Source organism: Haemorhous mexicanus, chromosome 9 (genome assembly GCF_027477595.1).
Source record: "Haemorhous mexicanus isolate bHaeMex1 chromosome 9, bHaeMex1.pri, whole genome shotgun sequence".
NCBI classification, from domain to species: Eukaryota; Metazoa; Chordata; class Aves; order Passeriformes; family Fringillidae; genus Haemorhous; species Haemorhous mexicanus.
Genome location: NC_082349.1, coordinates 14,878,798 through 14,901,310, shown reverse-complemented (window position 1 = coordinate 14,901,310; position 22,513 = coordinate 14,878,798). Strand labels below are relative to the sequence as shown.

At 38.9% G+C, this 22,513-nt stretch overlaps 1 protein-coding gene across 2 annotated transcripts in view; it reads left to right on the top strand.

Moving 5' to 3' along the window:
• The window catches only part of COL24A1 (collagen type XXIV alpha 1 chain), a 125,063-nt gene that overhangs the window by 95,770 nt on the left and 6,780 nt on the right, over positions 1-22,513 (top strand). For both annotated transcript variants that reach the window (XM_059854159.1, XM_059854158.1), the window contains 18 exons: positions 641-694; positions 1,292-1,399; positions 2,912-2,965; positions 3,424-3,531; positions 4,418-4,471; positions 5,248-5,301; positions 6,577-6,633; positions 7,490-7,543; positions 8,572-8,625; positions 8,732-8,785; positions 10,900-10,953; positions 12,356-12,463; positions 14,223-14,330; positions 15,853-15,960; positions 16,048-16,101; positions 16,397-16,459; positions 17,581-17,634; positions 19,186-19,221. In XM_059854159.1, the coding sequence (XP_059710142.1) occupies positions 641-694; positions 1,292-1,399; positions 2,912-2,965; positions 3,424-3,531; positions 4,418-4,471; positions 5,248-5,301; positions 6,577-6,633; positions 7,490-7,543; positions 8,572-8,625; positions 8,732-8,785; positions 10,900-10,953; positions 12,356-12,463; positions 14,223-14,330; positions 15,853-15,960; positions 16,048-16,101; positions 16,397-16,459; positions 17,581-17,634; positions 19,186-19,221 (1,236 nt within the window). The remainder of the gene's footprint in view (positions 1-640; positions 695-1,291; positions 1,400-2,911; positions 2,966-3,423; positions 3,532-4,417; positions 4,472-5,247; positions 5,302-6,576; positions 6,634-7,489; positions 7,544-8,571; positions 8,626-8,731; positions 8,786-10,899; positions 10,954-12,355; positions 12,464-14,222; positions 14,331-15,852; positions 15,961-16,047; positions 16,102-16,396; positions 16,460-17,580; positions 17,635-19,185; positions 19,222-22,513) is intronic.

Below are 22,513 nucleotides of genomic sequence, written 5' to 3'. Positions count from 1 at the left end.
GAACAGAAAGGATGGCCTTAAGTTGTACCAGGAGAGGTTCAGACTGGAACCCTCAGATGAGAAGTAGAATTTTCACTGAAAAAGTGGTTAGGCATTGGAATAAGTTGCCATGGGAGGTGGTGGAGTCACAGTCTCTTGAAGTGTTTGAGAGGCATCTGGGTGTGGCACTTGGGAATGTGATTATGGTGGGGCTGATGGTTGGACTAGATGGTCTTGAACCTTTCTTTCAACCTTGATGATTCTGTGTGATTCTGTGATTATAATGTTGAAATATTTCTAATGGTAAGTGGCCCTACAGTAAACATCCCAATATAGTAGTTATCTACACAAACATGGAAGTTTCAGGACAGAACAGGTCTATTTTTGAGGTTACTGTAATTACATGTTATATACTCTGAATCCAAACGAAATCTCAGTGCCACTGTCTGAATCTCCAGAGTTATATGGGCAGAGTATTGCATCATTTTGCTAATGCTGATCATCTTTTTTGTTTTCTTGCATTGGATATTCATGGGCTGTGACACTGAAGATAAATCAACTATAACAGCAACTAAAATTTGTCCAAAAGATAATAAACATGTATAAAAGTAGCCAAGAAATACAGGCAATAACTTTGTTTTCAACTGTTTCTTTCTATAAGGGTGAACCAGGGCCTCCAGGAGAAGATGGTGTTCAAGGAAAAGATGGCCCAAAGGTACATTAAATTTTTGCAGCAGGTGTAAAGTACTCTAATTGGTCTAGGGACCCAAATCTCCCTTTTATGCTAGGTCAGCACCAGATCAGCTGAGCCCAGTTGAGTGCACTTAGTTTTAACATAGGAAGTCCTGTAAAGTACAGGCTTTGGGGTACATATCTAGCTTGCAAGGGCTGCAAAACTGAAGGGCTTGACAAAGAAAAGCAAGCTTTACCTGAGTACAGCTTTTGTCTGTGGTGACTAAAGTGCTGGAGGAAGCAAGCCCAAGGCTGCTCTGCTCCCCAAATGAGATCAGTGCTGTGCCAGGAACTGTGACAGGTGCCAGGGTAGGGGATGTCATAGAAAACAACCTCAGATATTTGGTGATGGATGAGGCAAAATGTGGCTTCAGGAGTGTAGGAATGGGATGGAAAGGGCTTTACCCTAACTTAGAGCCTGATCTGAATTTGACTGGTAAGGTTCACATCAGTTTCAGTGTGCTTTTTTTTTTTCAAACTTAGAGATCCAGAATTCCCTTTTCTTATGAACAAGTAATTCTGTAGCAGCAGGCTGACTAAGGGATTTTTGTTTTGTTTTTTTTTTTTTACTGTGTTTTAGGGAGACCCTGGAGACCAGGGACTCATTGGAGAAGGCGGTGAAAAAGGAGAGATGGGATTAGCAGGAATTGCTGGGCCCCCTGGTGAACCCGGCCTAATGGGAATTCCTGTAAGTGTTTTCTGGTTGAAATGGACTTCTTGCTTGTTTGCTTTTAGTGAACAAAGTTAATTTTTCTTTCTTCCTTTATTTTTGATTTTCCTGGTTTTCTATGTAATTAGAGATGACCATATTTAAATATGCTTCCAATGTGGCTCAGGATTGGTAGAGAGAGGAGACAAATGCTTTTCCTATCTTAAATCTGGGACCTCTTGGCAAGTAATGATTCCTCACCATCTGTCATCCAGACACATGTACCACACAGCCTGGAGCCTCTCACTTCAGCTCTCTCCTCTCCAAACAATGTGGCATCAAACATACATAGGTCAAATAGTGGACAAGCACTAGAATTCACAGACAACATTGTTAGATCAGTTTGCCTTTTTGTTCTGGCATCACTCCTAGCAACTAAAATCCATCCATGAAATTGTATGCAACTTCTTCTTGAGAACTAATTTTGGAGCACAGCTTCCAAATCAGGTATTGTAGCTTTAAATCAGACCAGCCTCCCTTACCAAAAACCATCATGTTCCCATCTGCAGTCCTCTGGCTGCCTTCTGTGTAGCTCCTATGTGATGGTGGGGTCTGACAAAACATTGGTTGGAGCTCCAGAGGTTCATGGCTGGGAGCACTGTCCTCTAAGCATCAGTGCTACATTCTGCTGTCTTTTGTCCTGGGTTCTTCACTGTTCACTACTTTTCTAGGAAATGAAAAAAGTGTTCTTTTGGTTGTTGGCACCCTCAGTGCGCTGCAGAACAAGTTTTGTTTCTTTGACTCTATTTTGAATTGGTAGTTCTGGGGAACATTGGAAGTTTCATATGTTGAAATAGTTGTAAAACAGCTCAACCCTGGCATATCTACACTTTATGTAATTATACTTGTGTACAATAATCAACATCAGCAGTGCTTCTGTGCCTCAGTGAGACAGGCAGGTCTGGCAATTCGATTTTTGGGAGGATGTGGTTAGGGAGGGATTTTTCAAGTTTTTGTTCTACATGTTCCAAAGGCAGCTGTAGAGCTGCCTTCTTCTCCACTCGTCTTCCCTGGCATCTGGGAGTGTACACATCACAGTTCTGGTTTGACCTCATTCTAGGGATGCAGACAGATCATAATATCCTAGTCTAAACATGGAAATCATTTTCCTACAGCCCATTGTCTGAGTGTTTTCTTGAAGGTGAGAGTAATATTACATTTTCTTTAAACAGTAACTTACAAAGCAACAAATGAGCTTCACAAATCTGTAAAGTAACATTTTCTGTGTGGACAAGATTTAATGGGATTTTTTCTCCCTTATTTGCAGTGCATTTCCACTACTTTGCTAAATTCCCCCTGAAACTTGCCCACTTTTTATGCTATAATTTGAGACAGCCCTACTAACTTGCTTGAAGACACAGTTAATGACATTTCTCCTCCCACCCCTCTGTTTTACCAAAGCCTACTTAGTTATGCACTTTGGAGCAGATGTTAATCATGTTTCCAGGCCTTTCTCAATCATTTCTTTTTCTCTCTCTAATAAATCTATAGGGCCCTGAAGGAACACCAGGAAATCCAGGTCAGAGGGGCCGTTTAGGAAAGAAGGTAGTATTTTTCATCTTCCTCAGTTCCCTTCCTTCTATCTGAAACTCAAATTTACATTACAGAATTCCACTGAACCAAAACTATCCCTGTTTTGTGTCATGCTTCAAGCCAATTTTTAACTTGTTAGCCATAGCAATTAGAATTGTCATCATTCTGCAATTAATAACATTCAAGGTCCTAGGAAATTTAAATTTGTATCAAGATGTGGTTTTGCAGCTCAGAACAGTTTCTGCTTTAAGCTTTGGCTAAAAGAAAACAAAAACATAATGGGAAAGTTTAGCAGAGACTCTTTTATACTGCAGAGTTCTGGGCTCAGACATTCTAATAACTGCAGTAAATAACATACAGTAAATGTCATACCTATTAAATAATGCTGTTACACAATTTGATTAACCATCAACTGCATTTTGAATCTTAGTGTCAATCTCTTAGTATTTTTAATACAATAATACCAACAGGGGGAAAAGGGACAGCTTGGCCCTCCAGGAGAAACAGGACCTGCTGGTGATTCTGGCCAACCTGGAAAAACTGGTCCTAAAGGTGCAAGAGGAACTCGAGGTCCCGTGGTTAGTACAAAACATTGTTACTTACAGAGCTCTTTCAGCATCAGAATGAGACCTGTTCACCTTTCCAGACAGAAACCTGGGGCATGGGTCTGGAAGGAGCCACATCAAGCTTTAGCTCATCTGACAGCTATGGGAGGGGGCTGGCAGAGCATGCCATGGAACACTCATGCCTCACACTCCACATACAACCTCACTGCTGTGGGTGTTTATAAACCTTTCCACTTCCAGGAACAAAAATCAAGGGGTTTGCTATCACACACCATCAGCTTTAGCCATGGCTGAAACAAAGCACTTCAGATGAAGGCTACTGCTCCTGTCAAATAGGAATCTGGTCCAAAGTGAACTGAATTAAGTCTGTTCCATTAACTTTTAGCTCCTTTCATAGTAATCTCCCCAGGCTTGCTCCATACTGTGTGGCAGATGCACAGCAGCATCCAGGCTCCACACTAGAGAGGCAAAGTGCCTGTCTCAGTCCAATCCTGTGGCCACTGAATGCAGCTGTGTGCTCCTGAGCACATGAAGTACAGAAGCAAAGTTTACTATCTAATGGCCAGTATTTTCAAGAGAAGGAGTCCACTTTCTGAGGTGATGACCACCCCCTGCTTCCCTTGGCATGCTAACACTTATAGAGAGTTCTTCCTCACCTCTCAAAGCTCAGATCCAAAGACTATAAGGTTAGGACTCAAAACACTGGCCATTTTTTCCACAGAAGAATGAAAAGCCCAGTATTCTTTAATAAATGAAGTATGACCTACAAGAAAGTTGTCCAATGTGTCAAATATCAATATTTCAAGATTTTCCCAAGTGCTTACTTTATATAGTAGGCATTGTTGTAGCACTCTACAAAGGAGCTCCTTTCTCTCTCACTGATTACTGCATTTAACAGGGACATCTAGGAGGAATGGGACCTGAAGGAGAGCCAGGAATTCCAGGTTATGGGGTACGTTTTTTACTGAATTCATGTACACATACATCCCAAAGGAAGTCTGTGGTACTCTAATTTCAAATATCCTAGGAATCTGTATCTAGACTACACAAATATTTTCAGGACAGCCAGATACTCATGTATGTTTAGATGGTGTGTTTGCCTACTCAGAAATGTTAGCCTTAAGCAAGGTTGCCTGGTTTTTGTTAGTTTGCTCGCAGGGGGGGTTTACCACAAACTTTAAATTGCTGTTTATCCAATGTATCTCACCCCTTCTGAATAAAGTTGCTCTAAAGCCACTATAGCTATTCATTATAAAGAGAGTTCAGCAATCACCACCACCTCTGCTTACTGTCTGGCCATGTAGTTTCCATTTAAGTAACAGAAACTGATTGAATGAGGTTAGTTGCAGGACATAAAGATACTGTGGCTTTCACTGAAAAAGAGCTGTGAAATCATCATAGATGGATTGTGTCATCCTCTTACAGAGCAGACTGTTCAGCCTCTTTTCCAAACAAAATCACCCATCACTGACCCCAGCCTTGAAGCAAGAACCAGCCCAGCTCCTGTCACCTGAATTGAGCCCTTTCAGAACATGTAGTCTGCCAAAATGCACAGAGCTTTTCCTGCACACAGTCCATTTTCTGCCATTGATTTTGTCATCATAACACGATTTAGAATAATTTCCAACCAGAAAAAGAAATGTAGCAAGTAGCTAAAAGAAATTTTGGAATTAGATATTTTTTTAATTATTTGTTTTAAAATAATTTGCATTTGGCTTGCTTCTTTAGGGTCACCAGGGTCCTCCAGGGCCCTCAGGGCCCCCAGGCCCCAAAGGAGAAAAGGTATGAACATGGGATTTAGTGATGTGTTTTGTGAAGTTATAAAGGGAGGAAATGTTACTGCACACCCACTGTTTTCCACAGCAAGCAGCAAAAGCCACCATTTGCAGTATTTGTTAGTGTTGTCAAAGACTAGGAAAAGAAATGCAGAGTGAGGAAATGGGTCATTCAGAGCTGGAGTCCACAATTACACTGTTAGAATGTTTGAGGTTTTAAAGCACAAGGTACCCATTGTACAGAGCACAGTCTATTGTATCAGACAGCAGCACTGCCCTCAGCGAGCACTGCTGACAAAAATAATCAGTGCAGAACCAGCTAAATATTTACTTAACTCTGAGCCTGTGAGTACACCCACAGATCTGCCTGAAAGCCCAGCTAGGATGGGCAAATGTCTGTGGTTAATATAAAATGTTAGGGACAGGATGTAGCCTCAGTACTGCTATTTTAGTGTCAAATTCATTGTTTTTCTCTCAAGTCTCAAATCCTGAAAGCAGATTTGTATGCTCACTGAAACCCTTGTGACCCCAAGAAGTCAGGTACATGGATTCACTTCATGAAGATGAGATTGGAGCTGCCCCTGCCACAGAGCTACAACCTGGAGCAAGTTTTGCAATAAATACTCTGACTAGGCATTTAGTGGCTGATGTCGTAAATAGGTTTTGATATGATTTAAGAAACAATAACTGCAAACTGATTTGTTGACTGCTAGGTGTTTAGGTTGCTGGGTCACTTCTGAAAAAACACTTTGATGCACTGTAGAAGTCCTTAATCATATTTAAATTGTGATTCTCTTTGCATTACTATTGCTAGGTATCATCTGGAATAGATAATCTTTTGTTTATTAACTTGGAAGGCAGTTATTTCATATTTAAATTTTAATCAACTTCAGACTTAACGTTGGAGTCTTCTGTACTCTTGTTTTTCTTTCTATTAAGTGTGTTTCTCAAAATAGTGGAAGAAATTTTCTTTTTTCCCCTTGTCAAATATCCTGTTTATCCTTTTGTTCATTAAACAGAGGCATGATTACATGGATATTGTTCAGCTAATTGTTGTTTTTTTCTTATATCTGCCTTTGAGAATAAAGCAAATATTTAGGGGTTTTTTTAGTCCTTAATGTCTTTGGGACATTTAGGGGAATGTTCAAATGGAATTACCATATCCATGACATTAAACCATAAGCATCATATTCACTTTTAACATCTATACAACATCTTCTCTGCTTTTTATTAGCATTTGAACTTCCAAGTTAACATTTTTTAATACTTCTCTTTGGTTTAGGGTTACCCAGGTGAAGACAATACAGTCCCTGGACTACCTGGGCCCATAGGTGAACCAGTAGGTCTTTCTTTCTCAAAAAAATTATAATAGTGCAACTCAAGACAAGAGCAAATGCATTTATTTCTGAAGCTTTATATCATTGTTTCAGGAATCAGTACTAAAATATAGAATAATGGTCCTTTCATGAGTAATCTCAGTCTGAAAATGCTGCTGTGTGCTCTTTCCTGCTTAAACATCTGTGCCCTCTATTTAATTACATAATGCCATTAGTCTGTGTTTAGATCAGCACATTTTAGAAAAGAATTTTACCCTCTCTGTTTATCCTGAGTTATACTTAATTGCCTCACTAATCAAAAATACATTATCACTGCAAACTAATTCAGCTGCATTTTGTAACCATTTTTGTACTGAATTCATATGTAGAGTGTATCTCTGCAGCATTTATGAACCTGTCAAAATTATTAGTACAAACTTCATAATTAAAGCAGATTCTGAGTACAGCAAGTCATTTCAGAAAAGAATCCAATTTTTAAAGGGCTGTCTTACAGAAGCCATAAGAGTGTTTATTTATATATATATATTTTTTTTTTTTAATATATATATATATATGTCTGGAGAAGTTCCACTGAGGTCAGTCTTCCCTCCTGTTTCTTTAAGTACCATGTAATATTTATCTTTTAGCTTCTACTCTTCAGTTACAAAAAATTTTAGGCTGTGGCTACTGTCTGACTGCAGTGCATTCTGTTTAGGAAAAAATCACATTTATTCCTTTAGCCAAGCTACCCTTTATGTTTGTATTCCTCATTTCCCTCTCATGGATAATTGAAGAGAAACCCCAGCTTTCTGTTCATATTTCACTGCAGCACTGTATTCAGTTCAGCTGTTTCATTTTGCTGCCTGGTTTGTTCTCTAGGGTCGAAGTGGTGAACGGGGAGACAGAGGAGAGCCTGGTGGTGAGGGCTACAAGGTAACACCTCTGGGGTTTCAGTCTTTTTATTTGAGCATGGCATGCTCTGCAGAGATGTGGAGTAATGCAGCAGCAGTGTCACCTTCCCTCACAAGTGTGCAGAGATGCCTGTGCTGGTCCCTCACTGCACTGCTGCCCTCCTGGAGCATGTTGGAGCATCTTTCCTGTGGGGACATGGGAGCTGCAGCTCCTCAGCTGGAGGAGACTCCAAGGACCTTAGTGTGTATGAATACCTGATGGGAGGAAATTAGGATGAGGTAGACAGACTTGTCTCTATAGTGTCCAGTGACAGGACAGGAGGCAAAGGGCAAAAACTGAACACATGAAATTCCTTTTGAAATGGCTTTTGTTTTACTGAGAGGATGACTGAGCACCAGAACAGGCTGCCCAGAGAGATTGTGGGGTCTCTATCTGTGGGAATACTGGAAACTTGACTAGACATGGTCCTGGACAATTTCTAGCTGGCCTTGCTTGAGAAAGAGTCACTTTTAAAATAAACAGTTGTGTTTCTGTAATACTGTATATTATACTAGTACAGTAATAACTGTATTAGTTAACATTTTTCTCAGAAATTTAAGCACTACTTATTTTACATCTAATCATTAAAATATTCATTTATTCTATTCAGTCTTTCAGCACATAAAAATTGGATGGTAACTCATGCTTATCACTGATGCAGTTCACTGCAATACAAGAGAGACAGTCCTTGACACAGAACATCCAAGTTACACAGAAATACAGACATAGTAATGAATGCATGAACCAAATCTATGCTTACAGGAGTGCAGAAATGTTTAAACAATATGTGATTCCCACTTGCAGCTTGGAGTAGAGAATGTAAAGAATAAAAGCTCTGTAGAGTTTGATCTTGGAGGTCTGACCATACTTTTTCTAGGTTGTGTCAATGAATCTGGGTCCACCTGACACCTGCCAGGAGGCAAACTTTCCTTTACAAGGAAGTCTGCAGCTCCCTGAGCATGGCAGCCTGAGTTACTGTACTGCAGGATGTTCTCTTTTCTCCTTCCCAGGGTCATACAGGTCTTCCAGGGCTTAGAGGACCTATTGGACAACAAGGACCTCCAGTAAGTATTTCAAACAAGGGAGATTTCTCTATTGAGTCTTGAAAATATCTTTTCATTTGCATTCAAATGATTCCTTGCATTTATTTAATGTATGTTCTTTCCAAAGGGAGAGCCAGGTGAATTGGGAGAGCAAGGACTAAAAGGAGAAAGAGGTTCAGAAGTAAGTAGAAAAAAGTAAGCCTAAACTGCACTTCCTTGGAATTTGTAGGGTTTTGTTGTTCACTGGCTATTCTTGGAAAATTACTCCATAAGGCTAAAACTGAGTGTTTGGGTTTCCTTTTCATACCTGCAGGGACAAAAAAATATAAAGTGGAAAATTGCATCATGATCTTGGTTAGTAAATAGATGTAATTTGATAGGTAAGTAGTTTTATTTTGGAGTGATAGCAAGCATTATGAGAAGCTCTTTTGGAAATGTTGAGTGATATTTAATTATCCCCTAAAGTGGAGCTCCTTGTGTTAAAGCAGCTCTGGAGGCCAACTGGGATTTTGCTTCTCTGATCTGTAAATGAAGCCTCCTGGTACTGCACTGCACTGAGTTTGCAGAGACCTGGGAATAAGGAATTTGCTACAGAACACTGGAGCACTAGTGACAGAGCAAGTCATGACAAAGATCAGAGGCCAAATCTTTCTCTTTAGAAATATTAGTTCATCTTGGTGGTGTGTTGAAAATTGCCAAAAGTGTTTATTTTCTTCCGTGGACTGAAGGTCATTGGCTTTTGAGATTTCAAAAGCTTTAGGCTAAAAGATTTCTTAAAATACCAATTACCATTGCAATTTCAATGGGATATTTTGTCTGAGCAGTTCCATGAAGCAGCTCTGTTAGAGTTTCAAAATTTTGTAAGGAACTACAGGAATCTGTAGCAGACTGGAAGTGACTGAAGCAACAGAAAGGAAAGGTGGTGTGCAGACACTGTGAGCATGTACTCCAGCTGTGAACTCAGGTTATTGCTTTTACAAACTACTCTCAGCCCAGGACAAAATCAGCAATTCCTCCTGAAGAAATGTTTTCTTTGTCTTGCAAATGCCCCTCAGATCAATTCTGCCATTTACAAATGTGGAACCAATGTCCAGCATGGAGCTGCCCATAAGAGCTTAAAGATTTCCACAGAAGTGCTAGGAGTGAGAGCAGTGACAGAGTCCCAGCTGCAGTGCCATTCCTGGGGCTGCTATGGCAAGCCTTGCAAAGCTAATCCCACAAACTGCAATGCTGAATCAGCTGGGCTTTCTTTACATGCATCCAGAAATCTTAATGAAAACAACATTAAGTTATTTAAATATGCACATTCCAGTTCTGACTGGTGGAGTTCTTTATGCCATTCTTAACAAAAAAGGTGTTAAATTGACAATAGAACAACATTTTCCTGGTTTTGTCATATTTGCACAATTATAAAACATTTACACTTAAAATAACCCCCCCTTTTTCACTTTATTGCATGTTGTCATATTGCAGCACAGTAGTGATAGCATAACTTTTGCTTTAAGTGTTTTTGAAATAGTCTGGAAAATCTTGGAAAACTTTTTCTACTTGTTCTTTGCTAAAAAGTGTTATTATTGTCCCTGTTCTTCGTTGGTTGCATCTTTTAGAGGTAGGATAAAATTGATGCTATAGATCTTTATATTCTGTGCAGACTACCCTATAACAAAGTTCTCTGGGGAGCTTTTGACCATTCTGAGCTTTTCTTCCTTGGTGCAGGGCCTCCTGTGTCACTAAACCACTTACAAGAATGTTATCTGCTCTGTATCTCTCAGTTTTCTAAGACTACCAATTTCTAGATCAGTCAAGATGAAAATAATTCTGATTTTAAGCAAATGTTATCTTTTGTGTAGATCTTAGATAAAAACAAATGTTCACATCTGTGATGTGTGACCCTATTGTTTTCTGGTATTCTCTTCCACAGACATTCAGTGCATTTACATTGCCTGCTTTTCATGACTTCCCTTTTGAAGAGTGCAGGAAATGCTGTAGAAGTGCACTTCCCCACTGAGGGGGGCTGATACAGGGGAAATTGCCAGATTCATGATGAAAAACATTTTATGATTATTGTTGGAAAAGTTTTAAAAACTGGTTCACAACAGGGAAAAAACATTCACAATTCTGTCAAAAATGTATTTGCTTTTGCTTGAAAAACTTTCTGCTGTCTCCTGAAATGTGAATAGTCTGGTCCAAAGCCAGGCAATGTGAACATGAATACTAGAGGGGAACAATCCTCTGCTCTTCTTAGGGGATTGACTTTAGGACATTTGTCAGTTCACAAATATTTGTGACTTCTAGGGACCTACAGGGAAGAAAGGAGCAACAGGTCAACCAGGCAAAGCTGGAATTCCTGTGAGTAACAAAATTCTACAGCCTATTTTCAAATTATAAAACAAGGAAAACACTAACTAATAAAACCAAAATTGAATCATGTCAGGGTTACCAGAAGGTCTTGTGTTTACTCTAAAGAACCTTTTTATTATCCAGGAAGTGTAAAGGATCCCCTGTCATTTTTGAATATTCATGATTTTTTGAAATTTTGTTAAATTATACTGAATTATATTCAGTTACTCAGCATATGGAAGTGATGTGCAACTAACAACAGGGTCCTTACCACTGGTGAAATTATTTAATTAGCCCATTTGTGGAGTCCATTTGGAAGTTATCACGTTATACTGCACAGAACTGTACTGGTGTTCACTTCCAACCCCATCAGTTCTTTGATCCGCTGCAGCCTACAGAAGTTTGGATCCATATGTCCATGATGGATACATGTGCTAAATGCCTTGAGGCTTATTTATTTCTCTAGCTTGCCCTGAGCTGAAATTTTAATGTTTTTTCTTGAGTTACTGCAGAGGAGCTGACTTGCATGCCCTTCTCCCTGAGGGAGAAAACAGAGCAGGAAGCAGTAGGTGTCCTGTAAACATAATGAAGAACAAAATGCATCAAGGTTATTTTGGTCCCCTAATAAATAATGTCACACAAGCACATATTGTAAATAACTTTTACTGCCCCACATCAAAACATTGTCAGTAACTGGAGAAAAGCAGCTGTTGCACAGAGCTTGTACCTGCTGGGCAGAGTGCAAGAGGAAGCTTTTGAAGAAAAGGAGCTGTGTGTCCTTTGTAAACACTCAACATTTTCTTTTGGAGAGCTGCAGGGATCATTCAGCAGGCAAAGGAAAGGGAGGAAAGTGGGACATACAGAGAAATGAGGAGAAGGCAGTGAAACTAGAACTTGAGGAAGTTTCAAACCACATCTCAAATGAGGCTTTTTTTTTTGCAAGTAAAGCAACAGTTACCACAAACTTGCCATATTACAAATTTGTATTTTTGATATGTTCAATCTTGAACAGCATAAATTTGTGAAAGTCCAGTACTGAGCATTTAGTAAAATAAAGGGTGAAAAGGTATATGGCTGGGTTTTTTCCAGGGATAAATAGATGGCTTTATCAGGATTCCTCACTTCAGTTTAAGAATTGACACTCTCAGGCATCTTCCAGGCCTGGCACACAAATCAGCCCCATGATTTCAGCTGAAGTTGCTCAGATCCCATGGCAGGGCAAGTCTAAGGTTAGACCAGTAGAACTCTAAACCAAACATCCTAACTCAGAGCTCCCTCTGCAACTATCCATTCATATCACTGGGTCTGGTGTTATGTAGGGTTTGGGAAATTCTGTGACTGAAATCCAGTTATGGGAGGGTGAAGATGAAGAGAGCAAACAGTGCAATATTTGATTTGAATTTTTTTCAAGGGAAAACCAGGGCCACCAGGGCAGAAAGGAGTAGTTGGGTATCCTGGGCCAGAAGGCATTCCTGGGAACCCTGGAAAGACTGGGCTGTCAGGGAAGCCTGGCCCTAAGGTAAGTTGCTTTCCACATTTCCTCTGTGCCATTTTGCATTTTACAGAATTTTCCAGGGTTAAGGTATTTAAAAGGAAAAGACTGTTCTCAGTTCCCTGAGTATCCTGGAAATTAGACCAATTTTTAAAATTTTCTTTCTCTTTTGGTCCTAAAATTCCAGCCAGGATACAAAGTTAGCATAAGGGAAGTGTGCTGTGAGAACAGTTTCATTGGAATATGACAGTAGTAACTACAGCCAAGTGAAAGTCATTTCTTAGAGAGGCTGCACAATTCTGGTCCTGAAAATTAGGCTGAGACTATTTCCTCTTAGGGTCTGAGATAATCTCACATTTCCTTATTGACTTTCTAGCCTATGTCTCTCCACCTAAATAATTATGAAGCTTTGTCCAAAAGCAGTGAAACGGAGTATTAGGTATGTGAGGTATCTAAAAGCATTCTTGGAAATGGGTTTTTTGTCTGACTGTTCTATGCTATGGGCCAAAGGTGGTGACCTGCTGCCACTGGGAGCAGTGACACAGCTCTTCAATTAGTCCCTCCAGAGAGGGGGAGAAGATTCCTTGAGTAGCTCTCATCATTGAAAGTCTGACCATTTTCATTTCCAGTATGAATTTCTCAGTATTCTCCCCAGATGGACCAGTAATTGTCATAAAAGATTACAGAGTTAGATTTGGAGGTAGGAATTAGCCAAGGTGCTGGATGAGGCACTGTTGTTTCATGTATAAATTTCCAATCTGGTTGAAAAAAGAGAAAATTAAACAAGTTACCCGTAGGGGGCAGGTGCACCCTACTCAAGCTTCTCCAGTCTCAGGTCATGAACCTCTTCCAAGTTCTTAAAATTCTTTGGAGCTGGATTTAGGAGAATCACCCCAAAGAATTTTTACATTTTTACCTTTCCACCGAAAATGTCATACAGTCATAGTAAAGACAACTCCATTACCCCATTACACTTTGTAGTAAAGAGAGGCTTATAACTGATTTTTGCCACAATGAATATAAAAGAGCAGAACTTCTGCTATGTAAGTTTATCAGTCCATCAATCTATAAGCCACATCACCATATTCAAAAGCCCAAAAAATGACATTTAATATAAAAAATTGTGTTTTATACAACCTTTTTGTATCTATGAATGCTTAACTGAATGTCATAGGAAATAAGGAAGATTTATGTATGCTTAAATTTCTATTAAATTACACCACAGAAATATTCATTTGTATGGTAGCAAATTTCCATTTTGTAGCATGTCAAAAGTGGCTTAACTCCATGTACTCATTAACATGTTTTTTCATTTAAAATAGTTGCTTTTATTGATAGGTTGATGTTCTCATACAATTTCACAACAAATGTTCTGGTCTTTCTTCCTCTGGTAATGTGATTGTGTGTGAATCCTTACAGAGTGTACACAGCCATTCTAGTATTACCAGCATGCCTGACCATTAGAAATAAACATATTAAATTTTGAATATTTCTTTGGGAAGGTAGTCTCATTCTGTTTCATATGGAGTTATTTCTTCTTAAAAGATGGATACTGAGAAGTTCAAACAGTTTTCAGCCTTTTACTTTTGGAATATCAGCAGAAATCCACATGATTCTGCTGATCATTGTCTTTCTGTATATTTTGTTGTACTATCATTGTGTGTCCATACATACAGACAGCATTAAGTGGTTTTGGCTGATTTTGTGTAATTTGCCTGTTTCAGCATACAATGAAAAAGCATGCTTGGCTGTTCTACTTGTAAAGCATTCTTTTCAATTTGTTAAGGGCAATAAAGGAAACTCAGGCTTGCCAGGTCTAGCAGGTTATCCTGGAGCTCGAGGTCCCAAGGGATTGCCAGGCATGCCAGGGCCCATGGGAGCACCTGGACTAAAGGTAGGTACACACATGGGATCTGGTTGTTCAGCTACAGTTTTGCTGATACTTCTTATTCTTCCTGCTGCATTTGGTGGCTGTGGAGCCACCACACTGCTGTTAATCATGTGAGTTAAAGGCATCAAGTCTTATTTGGAGGCTAAGATTACAAGTTGTGTTTACCACATTTCTATAGACTGTAATTTGAAAATAGAGATGTCATCCATCTGAATGCTATTCCCAGCTCCAGGAACCATCAAAACACTTTGTATTTATTCACTCCAGCTTTAGGGTCAGATGTTTCCTGACTTCTGTAGCTACTAGAACAGTCAGGATGATTGAAACATCTAAGCAGTCTAATAGCAGAGAATTACCATAACTTCAAGCATAAGTTTCAGATTTGGGGGCTAATAAGTATATCATTTATCACAGGACTTAAATTGTTTTTGTTTAGCCCTTTCAGAAAGAAAGAAATCTGAGTGTGCTCCATTTTCCATGGCAATTCCAGGTACCTGATATCAGCATATCCTCATATAAATTACTCATTTCAATTTCAAAACAAGAGAACAAGTAACAATTACAGATAATTTTCTTCATTTTGAATAGAATTTTCTTTACTTAGAATAGAATTTTTTAATCTAAAATCATGATTTTTATCTAAACTCTCTTTCTTTGTGAGATGTGATTGGTAAGCTGTTCTTTAAAACCTTAAGTTACTCGGAAACTTACAGGAACTCCAGTTGCTGGAAATAATGTCTTTGTTATCATTTTCTTTAGTATAAACTGTATTCATTATTTGCCGTATTTATTGCCAGTGCCTTTGGTCTGAATTTTACCTCTTTGCCTAGACAATGAGCTGTAGGAGGTAGCTGCTGCTCAGAAGTGCCTGCAGTCTGAGAAAGGCAAGGAACAGATGAGTTGAGGGGAAACTGTTGAACATAGACTACAGGATAAGCATTAATAATGCACATAGTGACTGAAGGCAAATAACACAAAGGTAAAACCTGGGAAAGAGCATAAGCACAAAGCATGAAACCTGTATATTCACAGCCTTTATTGCACCTCAATCACCTCCTGAGCTAGACACGTCTTCTGTGCATTTGATAGGCCTCAGAGGATTTCTCTTGCAGGAACTTGTCTAGTTTCCATTTGAATCAATGTGGATTTTTAGTCTAACAGCAGGGAGTTCAACAAGTACACTGTCTCTTGCTCAGAGGATTATTTTTAAAATTCACTTTTAACCTGTCTGTTCTGTATTTAATTTTGAATGAATTTTTGAGTGAATTTTACTGCTTATACTGAGAGATACCCTACTAGAATTGATCCAACAGGTATGGTTTTTGTGTTTTCAATTCAAGGAGCAGTCAAGTCACATTTGCATTTTAGTGTATGTTTAATCATTTTCCTATGGGAAATAAAATGAATGGAATAGGTGTCTTTCTTCAGAAGAAAGCAAGTTCCATGCTTCTGACAGGAAACCTGTATTTGCATCTGTAACTTCCATAATTGTATTAAATTTTTTTTTTTTTTTTCTTATTGGCAGGGTGAGAGAGGACTTCTAGGTCATCCAGGAAAGCGAGGCAGAAGAGGCCTTCCAGGATCACCAGGTGACCAAGGACCAGCCGGAGACGCTGGGCTGAAAGGACGGATTGTACGTAACCACAGGGGTTGGTGCAAAACAAGTAGTCCAAGAGTTAGCAACGTGAACTAATGGTAAGGATGCCTGCTCCTATTACAGGGAGAAGATGGAGATCAAGGTTTAATGGGGTTTCAAGGATTCCCAGGTCCAAAAGTATGTGCTCGTTCTTTTCTCTTAGATTGTAAACTATTCACAGAGTGAGAACATTATGAAAGCATAGAATTAATCAGCTTTAACACTAATTTGTTCAAAATATCTCTGGATTGTTGGAACATGGTAGGCAGAACTGTGTACTCCCTGTATAGGGACAAACTTTCTGGGTCAGTGCATTTGATATTTTCACTCTTACTGCTCTTAGAAATCATCTTACTTTTACTGATTGCAAGAGTTTGAAACAGGTGGGTAGCTAATGTCCATGTTGGATTAAACTGTTCCTTTGCATTTGCAGGGTCCTGCAGGGGACATGGGCTTAGTTGGAATTCTGGGCCCAAAAGGTCCAACAGGCCAAGTTGTAAGTGTTTCACTACATGAAAGAAACTGTTAGGATGGTTGGAAAGTAGTACACATTTTTAACCTAGAAAATAATCTTTTTTCATATAACAGGGCCAGAAGCCTCTACCCAAACCTTTCTGAGCCTAGATGCAACAGCACTGCTCTGGTTACACCATGCACACAGATGTACAAACAGAGCTGGCTCCTTAATCTTGAAGGAAAAAAGCAGGCTCTGCTGACTAAGTGTGGATCTCCTAGTGTAATCTTATGACTTTGTATTTCTTTGTCTGCTGGACATTCTTCTTACTGGCAAAACTGCTGATTGTGTAACTGTGTTCTACAGCAAAAGAAAATAGGGATCAAACTTTGCCTGCAGTAAGACACAGTGGTGCTTAGGCATTATTGATTAATAGGTAGTCTTTTTTTGCAATGAAGATTTTCTTTTTAGATAAAATGTTCCTAACCTTCTTTAGCTCATTATTCATGACATCCTTTGCTACTCACCAAAAAACATGGAAACATTGTTAGCATTTTTTTGCATCCAGTGTGGCATCAAGTGTGAAAGGCTGAATCATGGGAAGCCTTACTACAATATGTTCTCTCCCTGCCACCTTTGCCAGCACTGAATTTGTTCAGTTAACCAGGTGCAGAGCAGCAGCTTTAGGGGACTGTTCTAATAGCTACTTTATTTTTCTAAACATTCCTGTATGAGATAAGCACTGGACACGAGCAGTTTGCTCTAAGTGAAATGGAACTGAAAAGTGGCATTTTAGCAGCACTTACTGGCAGCCTTACAAGAGTCCTTGTGGGCAGCATTATAGCTCAAGGTAGAGTTGGTTGTAGCCCAATAAATATTTGGTCTTTTGTAATCAGAGTACTTAAGTTTCCACTGTTTTTAGCCCATCATTTTTCACATTAAAGAATGCATGGGGTCTTTCCAAGCACAAGCATTACAAATTACTAAAATATTTACCTTACTGATTTTGTTGTAATGTGCACTCAATATTTAGAAAGTACCACCATGATCTTCTGGATATTTGACAGGTCTGTGTGCTGAGCAACTTTAAATCAGGACACGTCATGAGAATTTTCTTCATTTTGGAAACATGGTGAACTAATAAATTCTTTGTTTGTTTACAGGGATATATTGGCCCTGTTGGTCAAGAAGGCATGGCAGGCCCAACTGGCAGGCCTGTAAGTGTCCCTTCACTTTTGCATAATTTGTTTATTTCATTACTCTTTGGTTTATTCTTATTTTTCAACTAGCAACCTTCTAATTTTTCTGTTTGCAAATAGCAACTAACAAGGACCTTCCTTGTTGTACCATGCTGGTAAGTTAATGTATGTGACTCCAGCATTCATAGTATAAACAAGAAAAAAATGACCAAAACCAGTGACAGAAAAGAAATTGCAATGGCCTCCTGCCTAAGTACAGCATGCAGAGAGCATGTGTACAGGAGGAGTGGCAAGCCAAGGTGTAAAACAGCACACACTAATTATCACCTGGATATTCTTTCTCAGCCTTTGGTCTGAGATATATCTACAGAATATCCACACTCAGTTTCAATATAGTTTCTTTTTCATTTCTTGTGGGCTGAGCTGTCCAGAGTGCCCCTCTAGACACCCTGGGAGTGCCTGGGAGCCCTTGTAAGGCTGTTCCAGGTGCTGATGAGGTCAAACATCACTGTGGCCTCTCTGACCGCTTCCAATGCACCCCAGGCTCCCTGCACTGGGGGAGCTCTGCCCTTATCCCTGTTTCCATCTCTTGTCATATTCATGGTACCAGAGCCAGATTTGTTTAGCAAGAGAACCCCGTGGCTCATGTCTCCAGACCACCCAACCATATAAGGCAGATTTTAGAAACTCTTTGTACCAGAAGGTTCCTCTGCCTGATCAGGTAGACTTGGAGTAAATGAGAATGTCTAAAAATCAAAATAATCATTAAAATAGTAAATATACAATCCAAGTAATAAATGCAAATATTTACAAGCGAAATAGAAAAAAGGGACATTCATCCCTTCTATAATTCTTTCCACTTGTTGGAAAAATCAGTGCTTTGTCTTGCTCCATTCTTTTCAATTGCACTGAGGAGAAAAACTTTACAGTTGTGTGCACTTGTATGAAGGCTTTTAAGAGACTTCATATTGAATGTAAATGTTTGCCATTATCATCAAGAAAGCATTTTAGTTGAAGATTACTTCTAGGTGTTATGAAATGCAGCCGTTAAGATGCAAAATTTTTCCAGAGAAGAACTTCAAGATTGTTGCCATCCTTGGGAACACAATTCAAGTGCAAAACCAGCCAAAATGGGGACAGAAAAATAATGTCTAATCTGGTTATGAGAGTAGAACTAATAGCATAATAAAAATACACATGTGATGAATGGATTTCTTCAATGATGGAGAGTATTGAGTTTTGTTCTCTAAAGATGTTGAAGCACTGTTGTGTTGAATGTGGATGAAATTGTGGAGAACACAGCTGATCAACAGACAACAGTTAAAATTGCTGAGAGTAAACATACAAGCTGAAGAGCACAGCTTTCCACATCTAGGAATCACAAGATGTTTTCCACTAATTTCATTTTCTAGTGGTACAGGAAAATTAAACCCCCAGAGCTGTGAATACTGCCACAGATGAGACTGGACTTTTCATGTGAGCAGTAAAATTCTCATGGATATTAATCTGCTTATTTCACTCCTAGGCAGCTAGAAAGCATATCAGATTAACAGCTGCTCTTTCTTACAGGGACCAAGAGGTGAAAAGGGCACGAGGGGTGAAATGGTAAGATGAAACAACTTTTGTGTTTTCATTTTTTCAGCTGTGTAAAACCTATTCCTGTGTTAGGCTGAATGTACTCATGCATGCTCTGTGTGCCAGGCAGTCGTGTTGTGCTCCTGGAGAGCACTGCCCAAAAAAGCTGGTAGCCTGAGTTAGAAGTGTGACCTTCTTGCTCAAGTTGACTTAAGCAGATATGCCCAGTGGGTGTGAGCTGCTGGGCCCTAGTCATTCAGCAGTTTGGAGCATGCTCCAAACCTGTCCATGTTCAAATCTAAAAGGAAAATCTTGAGTCACATTTACTGTTAAAGATCTAGTGGCTCACAGAAAGCACATATTCATAGATCTGGGTCTTCTTGTCTAGAAAAGGAGAAGCTCAGGAGAAGGCCAGACCTGCAGGTGGGGGTCCATGCAATGCATTCCAGCTGTAGGAACTGTGGGCAGCACTGATGGGTGGTGAATTTGCTGTGTTTTTTTCAGCAAGAGTTGTTGTACATTCGTGAATGTTGGATTTATTATTAAATTTGTGTTAGAGCCAGTAGAGTCTCCAACTAATTATGGCTATGTGAAAAGTCATTAAGTTATCATATTTACAGCAAATTCATGAACACAAAGTTGATAACTATGGTATTACCTTCTATAATTAGTTCATTTTCCAGTAACTAGCAGATGTGATCTTGTTCCTGTTTCTCTGACCCTGCTTTTCACCCCAACTCACTTAAAATTATTTCGTTTCACTTATTGTATTTTCCTTTTAGCAGCCACCTCCAAAAATTCAATCAAACTGCCTTATAAAATTTTGAAAAATTGATCTGAAATATTCAAAACATTTTAAAGAGCTAAAGCTTGGAATGAAGCTTCTTTTCTCTGTCTTTTAGAACACTCCTCTTTGATTCTAATGCTCCTGAGGCAATTGCTATCTCAGAATTAGAGGAAAGCTATTTTCTCAATTTGCTGTTATCCATCTTAGCTGTCTTTTTCTACTATTTGTTCATAAGAATTGTTATGACAGCATAGAGCTAAAAATGCTGACACTTTAAAAACCATCCAGAATGGCGAACAAGAAACATCTGTTCCCATTATTGGTGCTGGTGTTTAAGAAGTTATTTCCTAAATAAGTTCTTGAATTCATCATGATGAGTTAATCTAGTAAGGCTGTCTTCAGAAGAAGAATGTTTAATTTTAAGTCATATACAGTGACATTAGTTTCCCCCAAGAAAGGGATTTATTTCCAACTACTATCACATAAAAAGGAGACCAAATATTTTTTCATCCAGCTGTGTATTCTGAGCTTTAATTTATACCTTTAAAATTTATATTGGCATTCTTCCTAGAATCACATAGATTTTAACCTTTTTGTAGTATATTTTGTTATATTTTTCAGTCTGTCAGAGTCACAGAGTTCATTACTAGCAAGAAATGTCCTTTTATTCCCAGAAAGACATGGAATGCAAAATCATGTCTTCTTATTGAGGCCAGTGGTAAAGCACACATTCTTTGTTAAAAATATACTCCTCAAAAATTTAAAAATTCTTGGAAAATATGAATGTCCTTGGGATTGCTCATGTTTTCATAGTTAAGTGTATGTACTATTGTGTGTAAAATCAGGACCCCTCAGCATTAGTAAAAGATTGGATTTTGGCCTTTGAACTTCTGTTCAATCAAATGGAGTGATTAAAGAATTAAGAACACACTAACTGGTGTAGTCTCTGCTTTTGTTTTCGTGGACTGGAATTACACTTTTCTCACTTAAATTCTAATGTGCCCAAAGGTTAAGTTAAGTAGATTTGTAAAAGTAATCCGGTACATTCCAGTAAAACATTTAGCAATTAACTTAGTTCATGAAAAGTGTAATTTAGCCTAATTTTTCTGCTCTGCAGCAGAGAGAAAGAACATTGGTAAAATCCTTACTCTGTGCAGTATCATTACATTTTAAAGATTTGTAAAGATAATTGCTATAGCTCTCTGAAGTTTTAATGCATTTAAGAAATGTGATATTCCACAAAGTAGTTCACAAATAGCATTCACTGTTTGCCTCTTTTTTTTCCCATGGGTTTTACTAGAAAGGAGACAGTGGATCAAGACGAATGACATTCCTCTTTCGCAAAATACCTTAAACTCATTGGAACACTGCAGGTTTTTATTTTTAAAACATTCAGTTCTATCTCAGAAACCACTATAAACTTGAGCTGCTCTTGTCCCACGACTTCTTGAGTCTTTAAAAGGTGACATATGCCAAGAACATAGAACATTAACTGAAGCATTCAGTGATCTGAAAAATATACTGGAATGTCTAAATCTCAGCATTCAGAACAAGGACATCTATTCATCCGAGAGCAGTGGTTACTTAGGGACAAACTGTTGAAGACTTTGTACCTTTCCTTGATTTGGTATTTGCATAATCAAGTCCTGAACCAAGACAAACAAATATATCCTTACAATGACAAATTTGTTTCTCAAGGTTCTTTTTCACACTTTCATTTTATTCTAAACATACTTGTGCAAGCATGATCAGACAGGCCAGTAATATATTCACATGAGACTGAAGGTGTCCTGGAGCAGTCTAACAGCACCTGAACACCTGACCTGATTAATTAAATGTGGAGTCAGCCTTCCCAGCTGGCATACAACAGTATAGCTCTGTGAAACCCAATTGATTTACAACAGCTGAGGAACTATGCCAAAATAGTGAATGTAATCTGTGTAAACTGGGATCAGTTTTCTAATAATGAATAACAACAATATTTTATGCATATTTAATAGTAACAGGATCTCAAAGAAAATTTCAAGCTGGGCAATAATCAAACTCAGAAAAGTAATGACAGCTAGTTAATACACACAGAACCCACAGGAATATCCATACTATTAGTACTATATATGCTAAAGTTACTTGTTCTTCTATTTTCTTTTGCCAACATTCATGATTAACATCTTTTATAAGATGTATCAGCTGAAAAGCTCACAAAATTTACAACCCACAGACCTTATCTTATTAAGGTCTTCTCGGTTAACTATCAGAAAATCATCCACCTAAACATCCAGAAATTGCTTCAGTTTTGAATTTCCTCTATTCTCCAAAGAACACATCCAAGACATGGATCTTCCCTCAAAGCCATTTGCAGTCCATCAACATAGCCTTGCATCGAGCTGGTGCTTGGAATGATATGATGGCCCCCAATTTTCCCATCCTTCATCATCCAGCAGCTGAGCCCTTGGCAGGGCCAGGGCAGGTGATGTGCAGACACGCTTCACTTGTGCAGCTGTCACTGTAACCCCCAGCAGATGCATTCCCTGGCAC